The sequence below is a fragment of the Ixodes scapularis genome, unplaced genomic scaffold (genome assembly GCF_016920785.2).
Source record: "Ixodes scapularis isolate PalLabHiFi unplaced genomic scaffold, ASM1692078v2 PGA_scaffold4__175_contigs__length_147842914, whole genome shotgun sequence".
Lineage (NCBI taxonomy): Eukaryota > Metazoa > Arthropoda > Arachnida > Ixodida > Ixodidae > Ixodes > Ixodes scapularis.
Window position 1 is genome coordinate 72418693 of NW_024609879.1, and position 18051 is coordinate 72436743.

General features: G+C 46.8%; 1 protein-coding gene across 1 annotated transcript in view; it reads left to right on the forward strand.

The window, feature by feature from the left end:
• The first annotated feature begins 6848 nt into the window (after nucleotides 1-6848).
• Nucleotides 6849-18051, forward strand: part of LOC115310918 — a 76050-nt gene continuing 64847 nt past the window's right edge. The window contains exon 1 of the mRNA XM_040214941.1: nucleotides 6849-6894. Coding sequence (XP_040070875.1) covers nucleotides 6849-6894 — 46 coding nt within the window. The remainder of the gene's footprint in view (nucleotides 6895-18051) is intronic.

Sequence of the window (18051 nt, forward strand, 5' to 3'; positions counted from 1 at the left end):
TGGTGACCGAGGGAAAACAAAGACCGGCCCTGTTCTGCGAGATCATCGTAAGGCTGCATGATGCAGAAGATAGAGAGAAAATGTGCATTTTAGCCTTTGTTGTATTACACTTGTCGTTTTCGCCACATTTGCAGTAAATGAAGCTGTTGCTCGTCTTTTTCTATTATTTTCCCTTAAGGGCTCAGCTTACGGATTGGCAGAAACTATGAGCTCTCTGGAGAAGTATTTTATTACTTGACCCTGCCCTCATGCACATGAGTATGTGCAGAAAGCACAGTCTCCAGTCTTATGACCAACAGCTCACTGGATCTGAGAGCACACCCGACGTGATAAGAAGGTTTAAAATGACACTGCCCTGCCGACCTCCTGGAAGTTTTCAACAGAACAAGAGAGCAAGCGCACTGTCCTTCCCATGTTGCTCAATTCAGTGGGAATCATTCAAGTTCAACATGTCTCGAAAAAAAGAAATCTGTTCGTCGGCAGTTCTTGCTTTCCTTTTAATAGCTGCATCATAACAAAATACTTGCATTTATTTATATTTTTGGACAGCTAGAAAACCGAGCAAATAGCTTTTTTTATGTTCCTCCTGCTGAGCGAGATTTCGTGCTGCTGAGGTGTGCCCTTGAGCAAAGAGCTGGTGCGTGTAACCTAGTAGTAGAACTGTTGTACAGGCAAGTAGCATTAGAAGAAACAAAAGAAACTACTAAAAAAATTAAGAATAGTGTAAATTATATGACCACATTATAAGAGCAGAGTTGTGTTTCGAGCGGAAATGAATCGACGGCATGAGACCCCTACGGCACATATATTGCTTGAGACATAAGAGTGGGTGGCACCTTGTAGCCATGGGCTGACATATGCGACGTCGCCAACCGGTGACCCACGACGTAGTGAACATGTTAAATTATTAGTTTCATGTGTGGAAGCCCACTATTTCTAGTGCATGAAAAAGTGTTGCATTGTGGAAAGAAAATTCAGCTAGGGGTAATAAGCATATCTCTTTGAATATGGTTGTTGATTGCTTGCAAGCTTGCGCAGTTTGGAGCATCTCCGGTCATCTCAGAGGATCGGCAGTGCGTTGCTGGCCACATGGATGCAATGAAGAGAGATGAAGAAAACAGTTCCTGACAATGAAGTAGTGGAAGATGCCATAGCAAGGACCATCCAGGCAGAGAGGGAGCTTATGTGCTCGGCCCTCTCAATCATCGACACCTTAGAAGATTATCGGCCCCTTAAGCTCGCAGACAAGGCAATATCTTGCTTAGGGCCATCAAAAGTCTACAGTGAATGCAAGGCTTTTTTTACTTATTATCGCACGATGCATTTTAGGGCTGGCTTCTAGGTCTCGAGCATCACGAGAGGCTGTAACGGAAAACATGGCCAAGTTTCTTCGCAAAAATCAGTGTTTCCCTTGGCGGGAATTGAGCCAACAAACGTTCGTCCAGTAGTCTGATGCCCTACCCCTGCGCTGTCTGGGCGGCTAGGAAATGTGTTCTTTTAGCTATTAAACAGGCTCGTGTTCCTAAGACGGCCATTAATAATGAAAAAGAGGACACTGGAAATGGAGAACTGATTCTCTTGGGACAACTTTATTTTCTAGGCTGGACGTCATAAAGTTTAAAGTATTATTGAGCAAATCATTGACCTAAACTCCGCTAATCAACGTTTTAAATATTTTGCTTCACCTGGCACATACTGCCTCCGTGGCTCCGAGGCAAAGCGCCGGCCTGCGGATCTCCAAATGACAAATTTGAATTCCGGCTGAGGTGCCGGCAATCTGCTGGATGCCTCTTGTGGGGAAGGCACCGCCCGCATATGGACCATTTTTTGTGTTGTTTATGCTACTCCTTGGCCTACCAGTCAAACTGCGTGGTTAAGTTTGAGTAACCGATCATGATCAGCCCCTTGGAAGATATTCCAGCCGCTGCAATGCCCAACTTAGCTTCGATTTGTCAAAACCAATATTTGGGTAACTGGTTTAAGAGGTTACGTTTAGAGAGTACCAGCTGTCCCTGTTTCAGCTAGTCCATCGGTTACCTGCGTCTTCTGTACAGGGTAGTCCTCTTTTTTTGTTAGAAAGACTTCGACTTTATGATTTTTTGTAATTTTCAACATTTCTTTCAAACGTGCCCAGCAGTTCTCTCGTCGCAGAGTGTCCCAGGATATCAAGTGAGCGCTGCAGTGTGCTCTTCAAGAATCAAGCCTATGAGGCAGAAGGCCCTCTAGTATTTGTGGCACTTTGTTTCTGCCTGGCATGGGTTTTCGACCCTTAGTACTTTGTTATTTATCGTTGCACATTTGTTTCGAGAGACTTGTAGGTGTCAAGCACACACAGCTGGGCTGTATGGGTACAGGGCTTCTAACCAACCTGAATTTGAAGGCGACCAAAAAGTACTAGATCTTTTTGTTTTTCAAATGCTGCTAAAATATGTCTCTAATGTGCCTGTTTAATTAATGCTTTTAAGGAATACATTGGCATTTCATAGAGCATTATTTTAATTTGAGCATTCTCTGAAGGTAGAAAACCCATGCCAGGGTTCCTTTTTTATTTTATAAATATACGGGCCATTTTACTGCCACATATTTTATGAATGGAAGCTTTTTCACTAAGGTGTCATTTTTATTACACAAGGAAAAAAAGAACATCGAAAAGAACTGTCTCTTTGTATGTTTGTCTCAGTTTTCTTATTCTTAAATTAATACAATTTAAAAATAATGCCTACAATAAATTTAAGTGCTCTCAAACGTGCTAGACAAATCTGGCTCTGCAAGTAAAAAGCTCAACTTTCCACCGAATGCGAATTTTTCTTGGAGTAATTTCAAGGCGTAGCTCCCTTCACATAAACAATCGGACCAACACAGTGGCCAGTGCCAATTGCAGTCATGTTTGAGATCGACAGTTAGCGATGGTTACAACCCACAATAGGCACAACGAGCAGATGAAAAAGCGCCTTCTGCTATCTGTGCTTCGATGAAATAACGTCACAGTTTACAACCATTGCCGACTCTGTCGTCTACAAAAATGTCAACCTTTGGCCCTGGCAAGTTGGTCTCACTTTTTACAGAGAGGAGGCGAACTCGTTACAAGTTAAATAAGTAACATGCGCACTCAGTGAAAGCTTTAGCTTTTAATGTGCAGGCGCCAATTTGTCGGGCTCGTTCCGCAGCACTAAGAACCATTGAACACACCTATATATGGAAGCCATGTTAAATTTTGGCAAGTACTTTAGTGCCAAGAGGGCAGTATTTTCTTTTGCACACTTTCTTGTTATGTGAAATTGTTTTTATTTCCTGTGTTATGTAGTTCCAGAATAAGTATATTTCCATAATGAAAGTGCTAATTTTTGTCTAAAGATTGCTGGTACAACTTTTTTAGTAAAACAGTGATGTTGGGTGTTAAAACCTGCCTCTAAATTCCACGAGTGTTGCCCGAATATTTTCAGTCTTCGCGGGCATCATTAACATTTAAATTGGGGTAGGACATGATGCTGCTTTTTTGAAAACAGAGGGTTGCTGCTTGCAAATAGAGGAGTGCGACTTTTCAGATGTACTGCAATATTTTTACTTTTTAGCTATGAACGGGAGTGAAAGGTCTGCGGTTTCTAATACCTTCCCGTTCTGAAAAGACGGTTCGCGCAACTTTTCAGAAGAGATAGCTCTTCAGAGAACTTGCACAATCTGCCTTTTCAGAACAGGAAGCCATTCAATGCCGCAAACCTTTCACTCATATTCACAGCTTAAGGGTCTCACCACAAGAAAATTCGTCTCTAAATGTGGCAATATTTGTCCACAAATGGATGAAAGTTACTGTCTTAATACTGTAATATTCATCTCTAAAAGTGTCAAAATTGATCCTCAAAGGGACAATATTTGCTCCCTCAATACTGAAAATTCATCCACAAATGGACGAAAGTTGCTTCCTCGCTACCATAAAAATAGTCTCGAAAGGTGTCAAAATTGATCCTTAAAGGGACGAAGATTACTCCCCTAAATACTGTAACACTTATCCCTAAAAGTGTCAATAATTGGCCCTCAAAGGGACCAAAGTTACTTCCCCGTCACTATAAATATCATCCCTTCAAGTGGAAAAAATAATCCCCAATCATATTACTGTTGATCATTAAAGAGATCAAAGTTATTCCCCCGATTGTTGACACGACGGCGCTAGGGGAACCGTAATTAATCCCCTGAAGAGTCAAACTTAGTCCCTGATGCCCTGCTGTAGAGATCAAAAACACTCGTTTTAACGGTTCAAAACTTCGATCTAAAGGGATCAATGCAAAGGGTCCAAAAGAAATGGGAGGGACTAAACCGGGGTTTTGCCGTTTTAGGGGGATCAATCTCAGCGACATCAATTTAGTCCAACAAAAGGACGAAGTACTACTCCTTTTTTTTAAGAGTGTAGAAGTTCTTTTCGCTAAGCTGTAACGAGTTAAGCTGCAAGTTACTGAAAAAAGTAACTACTCACCGCAATATGATGAGCTGGCGGGCTATTGTATTGTATTGTATTTTATTGCACTTTATTTCACAGTGCCGCCAGGTGTGCAGGTATTCAGGGAAAGGCATGCGCCCATACACCTTTTGTGCCCCTGACACGGACCGGGCGGCTCAGCCGCCCGGTCGGTGTCAGGGGCACGAAACGTGTATGGGCGCAAAACAACAAGGAAGGAAGTACGAGGCAGCACCCTTCCTCTCTACCTCGTCCCTCGTTCCTTGTTGTTTTGCACTATTTTATTCATAACTAGTTACCGGTACTGCGTTTCTAGTAACTACTGCCCAAGAACGGCTAGCGCAACAGAGGTAGGTACCGCTTGGAACGCGTACTCGTTGCACGGAAACAAGGCATGGACGAGAACGGCCATCACGTCACGTCCGCCTAGCGGCTGATTTCCAGTGTTGACGTCTCCTCGAGTGGCTAGTTTCGGTTTTGTCGACCACGCCCTAAACAAAACTTTGAGGCGTCTAAATCTTTAAAGGCGCGTTCACACAGGCGATGCTATGTAGCCGCGCGATAACTTCCATCGCAAAAAAATACCATCGCGGGGAAAAAGCGACGTGATTCGAGCAGCCGCTAGTTGACCCGACTTTTTGCGATGCGACCTAGTCTAGGAGCGTCTGAGCCAAACCTAAGAGTTCGGAGCGAGAGTTTTCAAGAAGCAACGATGCGCAACTCGCTCATCGTGAGATCCTATGCGACCATCTCATTTTTTTGCGATGCGATTTAGTCGCATCGCGCGACTGCTCCATATCGCCGATGTGAACGTACCTTGAATCTACGCGCAATACCCAGAAAAAAAATTACACCTTGTAATTTATGGCCGCCGACTGCGCTAACAAGAGTCGTTATCTTAAAATCGAAACTATAAACCAGAAGTGTCCTTTAAAAGGTAATCGAGTTAAAATATACCACAAAACACACCCCCAAACTTGAAAAAAAAACGACAGCACGAAACGAAAGAAAAACTATACCGCATTCTGCGTGCAAGAGTTCTTTTCTCAGGTGGACACAATGGGCTGCACGGTTATTTGATACATATCATGCGGGGATGATATAATGCACAGAAATTTCAAATAAGCTTTCAACGAAAACGTTTCTCGGATTTAGGTACGATGGACACCCTCTTTCCCAATAAGTAATACATGACTTGCACTGAGCTCACACTATCGGCCATTGTCGTGGCGTTGTTTCTGATAGCGTTCTTCCTGGAGTATGCAATTTGCACCGTCAAAATTGTTTTATTGAAAAGAACAGGTGTAAATGATTCCAGCAGGCACGTAGCCAGGATTTTGTTTCGGGGGGGGGGGGGGGGGGGGGGGGGGGGCCATGATAAAATGCTGTATGGAGGGGAAGGGGGGAGAGGAGGCTCCAGCAAAATGGAAGGTTTAGGGGGGGGGGAAGGGCCGGGCCCCATGGCCACCCCCCCCCCCCCCCTGGCTACGTGCCTGGATGCCAGCATAGGTGCGATGGCGTGACGTCCAAGCCATGTAGTGCAAGCTTAGCTTGAAGCTTGATTCGTGTTTTGTGCATGTTTCAGCTCTTAAGGCGCATTTGCAAATAAGCAACCGAAAATGCGCAAAATCTCGAACATTAGAAATTTGTACCAGGCCATTTTTTTTCGAAAACAGAAGGAAAATATTCGACAAAACCATGAGGTGTTTTTTTTTTTTTATTTCAAATAGCGTTTGCGTGCTTTGCGGAATGAATGCCTCACGCTTGGTTTGTTTAGCGGCAGGGAACTATTTTATGTGATCCAAATGTTGCGCGATTTTCGGTTTGTTTCTACAACTTGCATTTCAATCTTTAGAGTTGACGTACCCTCGGGGCAGTGTTTTTTTTTTTTTTTTTGAAGACTGGACTATTGATTGCATTTATGTTATATATCTAAATGAAAAATAAACTACTGCACTTCGATAGTGACTTTCTGAAGTATAAAACAAGTCGAAAAAAAGTTTTCACACGTATAAGACACGGGGCGCTATACGGCTTTCACATGTCTTGCTTCTATATTTTCTAGATGAAAGGCCTGTCCATTCCATTTTTAACCTTTATCAATATTTTTCTGCCGGATTTCGAAGATCCGGCTGTTATTTGCAAACCAATCGTGTGATATTAGACTCTGATGAGAACCTGCAACCTTATCAGGGAAAGGGCATACCAAATGAAGTAAATAAGAAACCTACGCAATAGTCACCTTCAAGTGCGTGAGGCCTCGCCAATAATCAAAGGTTACGAGCCGGAAACATTTCTTTTCTTTTGATTTAGTCGAATGATGCCAAAATATATATAAGTATATATAGGGCCGAAAAACTGTCTTGGGTATAACGTTGAGGGAAAGAGAACAGTGATCATGGTTCTGCTGAAAGTATTCCTCGTGCTTTGCTTCGTGGCGTATGGTAAGTTTTTTGACCGAGCTATTATATTAACTTTTTTTTTTGTTCCATCTGTTTCTAACTCCGGTTTTTTAAGTAGAAAACTGAAACCTTTAGTGTCTCCCGATGCGTACGCCGGTTTCAACATTCGGTGTTTAGAACTTATTGTTTCTGAAGTACCATAACCCAGGGTGATTTCATCTCAATTCATGCACGGCTTTGATATCAAATTTCTATTTTCACCCAAAAATATATTTTGGGGAGCATTCTTGAAATGAAAGAGAGCGCGAACAGCAAGCTTGGCGGATTGCTTTGTTTTCGAGTTACTAACCATTGAAATGACCGCGGAGAAAACGGACGTTTCTCCGACCTGTCGGGGCTCGCATGTTTGACCGCTCGCTACTTTCTCACTTCTCAATATAATGCACTGGGACGCTTTTGTGACATTCCTGAAATAGATTTAATTATGCTTAAAAAATATTAGAAAAATAACTGTTTTATATGTTTCAATACCTTTTTTAATAACGTCGAACTGTGTTCCATTGACGAATTTTGGCAAATGAATATAAATGCATGTTTTATATTCAATATTGTATGTTAACATAACATGTTACATTTGAAGCAAAAAATTTATCGAAAATCTGGCAAATTCCGAATCGATTTTCTACAAAAATAAATTTGTTAGTTTTCTTCTTTTTATTATACTCCGTTTCATCTTACGTTGAAGCTCAGCGGATGTTACGAGCCATCGGAGCAAATCGGAGGCCATGTGAGTGTCACGTGACCTCAGAGAGGAGGGGGGGGGGGGGGGGGGAACAGCGACGCTCGGAAAGCGTATCACGGGCCACGTCCACAAAACGGGATTGGCTAAGACAGCTCGTAGCATCCGCTGGGTCCGGACGTAAGGTGAAACGGGGTATAACAGCAAGGCAGAATTGCGACTGATGAGAAAATATAAAAAAATGATGCATAGAATTATGTTTATATTTCCGCAATTCAAACTTGAGTCTTGTTGGATGTGCGTTGTTAAGAGACAAGCTTTATTGCCGTGTAAATACCTTTTAGTATGAATTCCAGACAACTTCACCTGCGTTTAATGTTGCGCGTTAATGAGAGTACTGTAAAACCCTTTATTTTCGCGGCCCCTATTTTTCGCGAATCGGTCACAGATGACATAATCGCGACAACTAAATTTCGCGAATTCCAGACGCCTGGATTGAAAATCTTAAGGACCAAAATTTTCGCGCGCCCTTAAATATCGCGAATTCGTCAATTCGCGAAATTCGCGAAAATTGAGGGCTCGCGAACATTAAGGGTTTTACAGTATTCATATTAGGTAATACGTATACCACGCCACAATGCTGGCAGATTAGCACCGATGCCAGAACGCTGTCACGACGATCAGATATTTTTCTTGATTCCAGCCACTACTTAACTATTTCAGGCCTCATTTTGGACAGGGCTTGAGGCGCTCTCTTTGCGCGCCATTTTTATATAAGGCTGAAACCCGAGATTTTCTCGATTAAATATTAGATCTTAGAATATTAGATTTGCGCAAATTTCTTCAATCGGTTTTGCATCTAATATTAATTGCCGTCAATGCTGAAATCAGAACATGACCCATATAACTAACAAATAAAGTTAACGAACCTATCTTAGTTCGTTATCCCACTTATCATGACGATTATTCCATCATCTAATCTCCGCCGAGCCTGATAACTACAAGGTGAAAACGACGCTCTTCTAACTCTCACCCATTTAAAAAGAAATCTGTTCGCATCAAAATCAGACACCCTGTATAGTTTATCGTAAAATAGAAACCAGACGTTAGCGAGTTTGTTCTCCCGCAAGCAACGCTACGTCGCAACCACTGCATTTTATGGCGTCCAGCGGGGTTATGCATGATCGCGGGACGAGGCGGGACGCCGTCCTGCATAGCCCTCTGGGGTACGGTCTAGTACCAGTATAGGTGACGGGCGACTGAGATTGCGTCATATTTATTTTCCCAAGCTAGAAAGCATTTTTGTGTTGTTGTTTTTTTTACTTCGTTAAAATTGAAATGTATGTACTTTTGGGGAGCAGAAGTTTGGATAACACCGGAGCGCCGACCGAACTGCACCACCGCCTGCTGCCGAAACCCGCGCAGTGCGCACGAGCGTTCCTTCTTATTTGCTTGCCTGCTCGTTTGCTTGCTTCAAAGCGACGAGCTCCGGTCTGAACCGACGATAGACGCCGCTCCAGCAGCCGTGATTCCACAATCTTCGTTCACCGCAGTAGACAGGTCGGCCGAGGGGCGGAGCTCGCGTCCTCTGCGGCACGGGCAGTTCACGCGACTCGTCGACGCGTTAAAAACAATCGTTTTATTTTTTGTGCTATTTTTGAAGGAGTAAGGAACCTAAATGACGTGACCGCCATAATTGTACCTCTCACTTCAAAATCAGCAAGCAAGAAGCGCAATGCGTATTGCGCTCTTGACGTCAAGGGTCTCTGCATGGCGAAGGACACTGTAGTTGCGAGCAGTACTCCTTGGCGGCGTCAGCGCGTCAATCTCGCTTAGTAGTAATATCTGAGGACCGTACTCCCCTATAGCTGGCTTGCCTGTAACATCATTCCCGGCCATGCTCGTACTGTATGTGCCTGGAGCGTTCAGTTCACTGCATTAGTTTTACACCGCAGAAGTAGAAGCTTGAGGGTGCCAATAAGTAGAAATAAGCATCAGTGCCCAGCAATGGTGACACATGCAAGTTATAGGCAGTATGCACAGGCGGCCAAAGCTGTGTGCGCAACTTCTGAGCGTGTGCTGATGGTGAGCTTCCACAGTTCTTTTGCAACGTGCATTCCGCACCATCAACATTGCCGGTCTTATTTATATGGGCTTGTTCTGAGCGTGCGCTCTAAATAGTGCCCTCAAATATGGCGTCCAGTGAATAACCCCTATGTATATTGTGACTGAAGTCATCTGGCTGAATCTAAAATGGGCCGTAAAAATCGGCGTCTGCAGGTAGCAATCTAAACTTTACGTGAAAGGTGTATGTCACAGGTCGGGTCTTAATGCGAAAGCATTAACTGTCCCATGGAGCGAACCGACGTCATGAGCTTTGAAGCCGGGCCAAAGGGCACCTAAGCTCCTCTGTCCCAATGGAGAAAAGTGAAGTCGCGATCTGATGGATAGGCTCCCATTGGCTGGCGCGCGTCATCAAGGAACGAGGCTCCGATTGGCTCTCGCCGTACGTAGTTCCAAAAAACGACCACCAGAGAAGCCATCTCCATGGCGGCGCAGAGCACGCAGAGGCCCGGCCGCCGCTAAAAGGCGTGGGCCTTGCCGCACAGCCCGCTCGGGCAAACTCCGGAAAGGCTGCACGGCCCAGCTCAGCGCGGCGCAGCCACTTCACGAGCGCGCGCGCTCGGGCATTGGCCGCTACCTTGGCAGTAGCAAAACGTGGCCGTCCACGCCAGTACGCCCCAGACGAACTAAGGGAGCGGAAAAAACGACATTCGTGCTTTCGTATTCACAACTCTTAAGAAGTGCTTAGTTGTCCTCGAACTGTTTTCTTGCAAAATTAGAACGCGTACCTCTCTTTCTGTGAAAAATAGGGCCAAGAAACTTGCCAGGGTCAACAGTGGGCGGCGACGCTGACGACGAAGTCGAGTTGCGAGGCGGATAAGGTATTCACTAGGTGCCATGTTTGAGTGCGTTATTCACAGCGTGTGCGGGGAAGGGGGAGGGGGGAGTAGTATGTTTGGCTTGGCAAAGGTCCCCGCATCCTCGGATCAAGCTCCTACATAACGTCTGAAAAGAACGGCGATCTTGATGGTGCGGGATGCACGTTACGGAAGCAGTGTGAAAGCTCTAACATTACAACGTAGTAAACTGGCCAGCGTTTTACGCCAAGTAACATTCAGGGCTAAGTAACTCCACGAGCGAACCATACCGCCGCGAAGAAGCACTGGTTCCTATAGACGATTGCAAGCTGGGCGACTGGCCGCCGCCATGTCTCTGCTCGAGCAGGCACGCCCGTGCGATTACGAGCTTGCCAAAGCTACGTTCACCCGCGCGTTGCACGCGCTTGCATGCATGGGGCACCACTTGTGGCGCCATGCTTGCAATTGTCTATACTTCGTCTCACCTTACCATGGACTATTGTTAGCAGCGCAGGCTAAAAGCGCGAGGTAGTTGCTTTGGACGAAGCCTCGGCGGCTGCACGAGCGCTCGTACAGCAAGTGCTCCAGTCAAGGCAGGCGAGACTGGCCTCTCGAGCCTGCACAGCCGTCGCAGTTAGTCCATGAAAGGTGAGACAAACTATTGGTGACGTCAGTGATCGAAAGCGTCGCTGTGATCGGCCCTCTACGATTGGCCGAATGCTGACTATGACCTCAGCAAAGGATTTCTCATCGACGGAAATAAGAGTGATGTAAGAACTTCAATTTTGACGGTCTTGGCAGTGTTGCTTTGAGAGCGCAATGATTTCAAGCTTCCACCATGCTCATTACAAACACCATCGAATTTGTGGTTCGCAAGGTAATGACGTCACGAGAGGTAACTATAGGAGGGCGCCACCAAAACATCTAGCCGCCAACAGAGGCCAATGACGGGGTGGCATTCCAACGGAGCTTCAAAAACTGCCAAAAGGCGCAATCTTGAAATCTATTCATTCGTTCCAAAAATAATCTTCTTGGCTTTTCTGTCGGCAGCCCAGAAAAACTAGACTAGGCTAGTGTTTCTGTGTGGCCCGCACAACATAAACCACATGTAAAAAAAAATAAGTGCGAACATTTTGCTTTTGCACCCAGGCTCTAACGCATCCAACCCGCAATAGACCGACCTCACCAGCCAGTTTTGTCACCCCGCCGCAGCCCGCATGCGTCGTGGGAGCTGTAAGATTTTGGCACGCGCGGCAACCATGCTGCGAATCTGCGCGAGCAGAGCACGAGACCGGTGTCCCACGGGCAAATTAGACAAGTGCCACGATCCACAAAGGGTGCGGTGGCAAAACTATATATTTCGTCTGACCTTAGCGTAGACTGTCGTTCGCAACGCATGCTACACGCCCAATCTATTGGTTTTGGATGAAGCCTCGACGGCTGTACGAGGGCTCGTGCAGCGAGTGTTCCAGTCAACGTTACTAGAAAAACTCAGTTGGGAAGCTGCCATAGAGCTTGCTTTGAAAAAGTGGCACCGATCCGTATTCGAGAACCGAGCAAATGGCGATCGCAACACCGCCGTTTTTGCTGCAGCGGCCACTCGGGGAAATGAACGGCTGATTGCATTGACTCGGGAGTCTCGCGTTAAATAGCGTCGGCTGTGATTCTTTCATTTTGGGTATAATTGGCCATTTTGGCGCCGAAACATATACGGTGGAAGCGGTTTAGGGATGCCAACCCCCGTCTCCCAAGCGGACACGCCGCGAATTACTAGCGAAGTTAGAACGCGCCCAGGTCGGAACGCGCTACCTGAAATCAGCGGAGAGGCATTGTTGTAAAAAAAAATCAATATTAATTGTGGGGTGAGACCATGTGAACTAGACATATTAGAAAACATCGCACGCCTGTTATTTTGTACTAATCAGTAATAAAAGTTCATACAAAAAGAGTATTTTCGTTTGTGTTTACGCAAAAAGCATGCTTTCTAAAAGCTCATGGTAACCACAGTAAAAAAAAAAAAAAGATTGAACCGCCATTTTGGCACCTTAAGCCTGGGAGTTTCGGTACTCTGGGAACATTCAGTGACTATGGCAGTAGCCCTATAAGGCAAGTTTTATGTTTCAACTCGTCGCTAGAGGGTGGTGTTGTTATCGTATTAAGTAAAGTATTAAGCTCGGCCTCGGTGAACGTCAGCGGTCTAAATTTCAACGGGGAGTTTCCCAACTGAGTGTGTTAGTAACGTTGGTTCCAGTCAAGGCAGCCAAGGGTAGCCGGTGTGACGTCATAACAAAGATCACAAGCTGCGACCAACTTGTATTATGGGCTCCAAAAGGCACGGCGCAGCATTGTGGTAATTGGGTTTTAAAATCAACACCGTCAAAATTGACAGTCCGATATTGTTCTTATTTCTGCTGATAAAGGAGAAGCAAAATACTACAAGAACGTCTATATGGTTGGTTTTCCAAGATTAGTCAAGCTGGGATTACTTCTGCTTTGATCAACAGAAACAAGACCAATGGTTCACACAGAAAGAATAAAACACTGAAATGGGCGGACAATCACTCACATTTTTTTACGGCTCTTTGTAGTTTGTTTAAGGGTTGTGTGTTTTGTTTCTTCTCCATTTCAGCGGTTTATTGTTTTAGTGTGGACTCCATCTAACGAGCTCTGCTACGTGCAAATAAGAGAAATGCCAGGTTGTCAATATCGACGGGGATGTTTTAAAAACACGATGACTCCGAGGTTTTATAGTAAACAATCAAACCTGTCACCGTCAATTCGAACACGCACCATCGAATTTGTGGTTCACAGCTGATAATCTTGAGCCTGACGTCAAGGGTGGGAAGTGTAAAAGGATGTCAGTGCACGCGCCTGCACACTACGAGTCCTGGCACGAGGTTCTCACATTGGCCTGGCGTGGCCGCTCGTGAGTGCATGGAACGCGAACCGTATTAATTCCAGAACCTCTAAAACCATTATTTCGAAAATTTCGGGCTACTCTGTTCCTAGTGATGGCAAATTCCACGGGGCGTTTTAGAGCGCGCCGGGATCAGTTGACCAGATCCGGACTGGAGCACACGATCCGAACGGGGTCGCGCCGCCTACGGATCCCTAGTGGAACATGGCCACTGATCCGGGATCGGCGGATGCCTTCCCGTCATTCAACTGCCCGGGAATCCTCTTTCAGCGGCCGCCGCGGTCGTTTCGAAGGCGTTTTCGCAATCGCGGCGCTAACACGTGTTCGACGCACGAGCGGCAGGAATGGCTCAGGTGCTAGTAGCAAAGATTGCCGGAATGCCCGTAGCGCGGCAAATACCTTCTCTTCTCTTTCCTGGAAAACGAATCGGCTGTCGAGCCAAGGGGTAAGCAAGCGGCCATTACGAATTCTTCTGATGTCGAGACAATCTAGGAGCCCAGCCCGTGACGTGTGTTATTCTTCTGAGGCGAGATGGGCGAGATCAGGCGAAATGCCACACGTGAAAGGAAGTCACGTGTGTGCGCCGAGGGCTGGCCCGGCTGGCTTCCGGTTGAATCCGCCGAAATCGTGGGAGCGACTTTCTCGGATCCATATCGAGATCTGGAGCGGGAGCTAATCCAAAACGACCAGTGAAACACGTCGGTCTCCATCCCGATCGCCCTAGTGAAATAGGCTCGCTCCAAAAAAGCCGACCCCGGAGCGCTCCGAAACGACCGAGGAATTCGCCATCAGTTGGAACAGCTCCAAGCAGGTCCGTCGAAACGAAGGGGCGGGGACCGGGCAATTTACCTCCCCCCCCCCCCCCCCCCCCTCCCAGTTCCGTGAAAAGGGGAGGTAAGGGGCATAAGAGATAAGGGGAGGGGGGGGGGGGGTGAGGCGATCGCCTCAGCAGACATTTCAAAAAGGTACAGAAAAATATTTAGAGGAAGGGATGTTCCCCTTTAAAGGGCAACTCCGCTTCATTTTTGATATTTAGAAAACTATGTAGCCCTCTTCAGTATCATATAGGAAGACCCCACGTCAAATATTACGATCTAATTCCGTTTATTTATTTAATAAACTGGCCGGCAAACCTTCAAGCGAGCCAAGTCGCCGAAATCTGCCAACTCTAGCGTGCGGCGCGAGGCGCAATCATCAGCGCAGTCAATGCCACGGAGTTGGAGCGGCCAACGTTGAGCCACTACGTCAGAGGCATGTACGTCATTCTCACGTTTTGCTTGTTTTTATTTCTCAGAGCGAAATGCAACGATGACGTCATGAGTTTCTCCTCCCGGTGTTGGCTGACCGGGCGTTCACGTGATCACCGTAACACGGATGCGCTACTTTGCGCTGCCCTGCGCGCTTATCGGTCTGTTTCTCCGCTCCACTTCTCTTTCGTCTTTTCCCTTCCCCCTCTCACCCAGGCCATCACCGTCCACGCCACGCGAAGCGACCTTCCCGCGTCCAATAAAAAAAAAAAAAAAAAAAAAAAAAAACCTGCCCGCGTCGCGTGTCCTGTTTCTCGCTCCCTCCCGAACGTCGCAAGACCACGTGGTTCGACGTGACGCGCATGCCTTTGACGACCCGAGACCGATGTTGCCTGACGCAACCGAAGTTTCGGTTTCGGTATCTGCTGACGTTTAAATTAGGATTACACAAATAATATTCCACATTTCGCGAATCCGAAGACGTAGAGTTGTTTAGTAGTGCTTTGTGAATGTGAATCACATGGAAGCCTAAATTTTTCGGAATTGAGCGGAGTTGCCCTTTAAGAGAAGCCCCCACCCCTCCCCCCCCCCCCTCTCTCTCTCTCTCTGGAACCTTTTCTACGGCACGTCCATACCCCGAATTTTGTGTTGATCGAGTGTATTGGTCGTACCCCTTTTTATTTTCCATTTTTTCTCCCAGTTCTTTCCTCGGCAACCCCCACCGCCCCTTCATCTCTCATACACTACCGACGTCGCTACCCACACTGCCTCTCGGTGGCCCCGGTAACGTGGTTGACAGTGGCGTGAGATGAGCTCTAAAACCGCGTACACTGCGCGCGGCTCCACAATATCACAAAGTTCAATCTTCGCCTTGATTCCGAAGCGAAGATTTTGGCCTCAAATTTACACGAACGGCGATATTGCGACGACAAATGTTAGAATATTCACAGTCCGTCGAGGGACAATCTAGACAGTACTGACTCAAACGCGGCGTAGGGATGTAGGGACACGCGGGCGCAATGTCATCAGTGCAGCCATTCAATCGGCTGGCCCTACAGTGTTGCTCGCGCGCGCTCTGATGTAGCTCGCTGTGACATTGTATTTCTCAATCTCGCTTGTATTTGAGCACCGAGACTGTTTGGGTGATTGACATCTCGTCCCGCGTGACGCCATCGTCGCGAGAGTCCAATTAGCACGCTCCGCGAACTTAGGCCCCAACTTTGTGTTTGACGAGTTTAGCGACCCTGGGCTCAAAACTCGTCAAACACAATGCTGGAGCCAGAGTTCGCGCAGCGCACCAATTGGACTATCACGACGATGACATCACGCTTTTGTCTCCGGGGTCCAATCAGCGCGCTCCTCGAACTTTGGGCTCCAACTTGTGGTCGGGTTGCCTTGCTGCGTGCCCATCCGGGAGGAACAACACGAAGCCAGGGTTTCCATAACAAGAAACTACCTTTATTAGAGTAACAAGAATGGGTTGTTAGTGTTGAAGTATAGCATGGCCGTAGCGTTTGATTTGAACTACACGGCTCCGTGACCTCGGACCGTCTCCCCTCGCTCTGTGGGCGTGTCCTGCTATTGGATTTTTCTTCATGCGCTGTTGTGCGTTTCGGACTGTGTGCCCTTTGGGCGGTCGGTAGCGGCCCCTGGCCGGGGTGGCAGACCTTCGCTCCCACAAACTTTGTGTTTTACGAGTTTAGAGCCCCACAGCGATGAGTGAAGATTGTGGAATCACGGCTGCCGGAGCGCCATCTATCGCCGGTTCGATCAGACCGGAGCGCGTCGCGTTGAAGCGAGCAAACGAGAAGAAAGGACGCGCGGGTCTGGGAAGCAGGCGGCGCGCCGTCAGAGAGCGGGGTTATGCCTTTCGGTTTAAAGCGCTGGATGGATTTTCTAAACAAGTAACACCAAGGTGGTGCATGCTGTAATGCTTTTGAGCCAGAAATGGCGGAGCGTCACCACCAATCTAGTTCGTCGCTGTGGCGCGGCGCCGACACCTAAAGTACACCAATAGGAGCGTGCTTGCAAACGGTGGCGCGTCACCGGCAGATACAACAGACTAATAGGAGCGTGCGCGTCTGGACGTGGGACCCGCATGAGTCAAAAATGGCCACGCGTCTCTGGCATTTAATAAGAGCGCCCGCGGCACGATCAAACGATGGTGGTACTTGGATAAGTCAGGATATCCAGCGTTTTATTTCGTTCGGCGCTCCGGTGTTATCCAAACTTCTGCTCCCAACAGTACTTCGTGGAGTACAGCAGAATTGAGTGAAGCTGACGTAGATACATCTTTTTAGAGTGAATATTTACAGGTATTTTATTTTAATTAATCTATTAGATTTCTTCTACACCTTATATTTCTCGGCATTATCAAGAATATAGCGTATGAGCGCGATAGCGTGAAGGAGCTCATGTGGCAGAAAATCCAGCGTTGATGGCGTGACGAGAAAAGCCGGTTTCGGTGGCGTGCCACGAAAATCCCGATTGGTCAATAGGGTCATGACGTCACAGCCACATCACCTCGCGCGGGAAGTTCAAACAACCCACAAAGTTTCCGTGAAACGTGACGTTACGCGGGGAATGAAAGTGATTAAAAAAGATGACATGTAATGCAAATGAACGTCGCCGCATGCTTCAAGTAATTTCTGTAAATAAAGTGATTAATTTGCCTTAAAGAAAATTTTGAGGAATAGTAGGCGGAATTCGAACCCACGACCCTTCGGCTGCGGGCCAGACACGCCACAGACTTGGCCAGGCAAGACACGCTTGCATGACTTCTTAACGAGCGGGAATCTACTTGTTTATATGTTCCGCTAGCGCGGTCCACTTTTAAAGACAAAACTGAAACGTCCTCCAAACTTTTTCTTTTTTTTAGCTGGAACCGTTGTTAGTACTTTTTCGCAACAATCCTGTCTGATAGCATATTCAAATATGCAGTTACTTACCTATACACCTTTCCAAAATACGCTCCTAGGCCGCCGCCATGTTGCTGATGCTGATGCGGTGTTGCGACTCTCGCTCCCTTTGTCAGCTAGAAATATTCTGCCACTCTCTTGGACTTTGCAAACCCGCTCAGCGCGACTCTTTACCTATGTTTTGCGGTTTTGCATTTGCCGTTTTCTGGCCCCTCTTGAAAGTTTCCACTTAATTTTTTCTGATGCGTGATGCGTTCTGTCACTCTCTCGGACTTTGCAAACCCTTTCTGTGTAATCTTCCACATTGAGAAATAGGGCTGGTAAATGCCTGCCATTCAAGCTCTTCTGCTCGACATTCGCGGAAACCGAAGGAGGGAGGGGCGTCGAACGGCCCTCGGCGCTATAGAAACGACAATTGCCCCCCCCCCCCTTCCCCCCAAGAGATAATCCGCGTAGA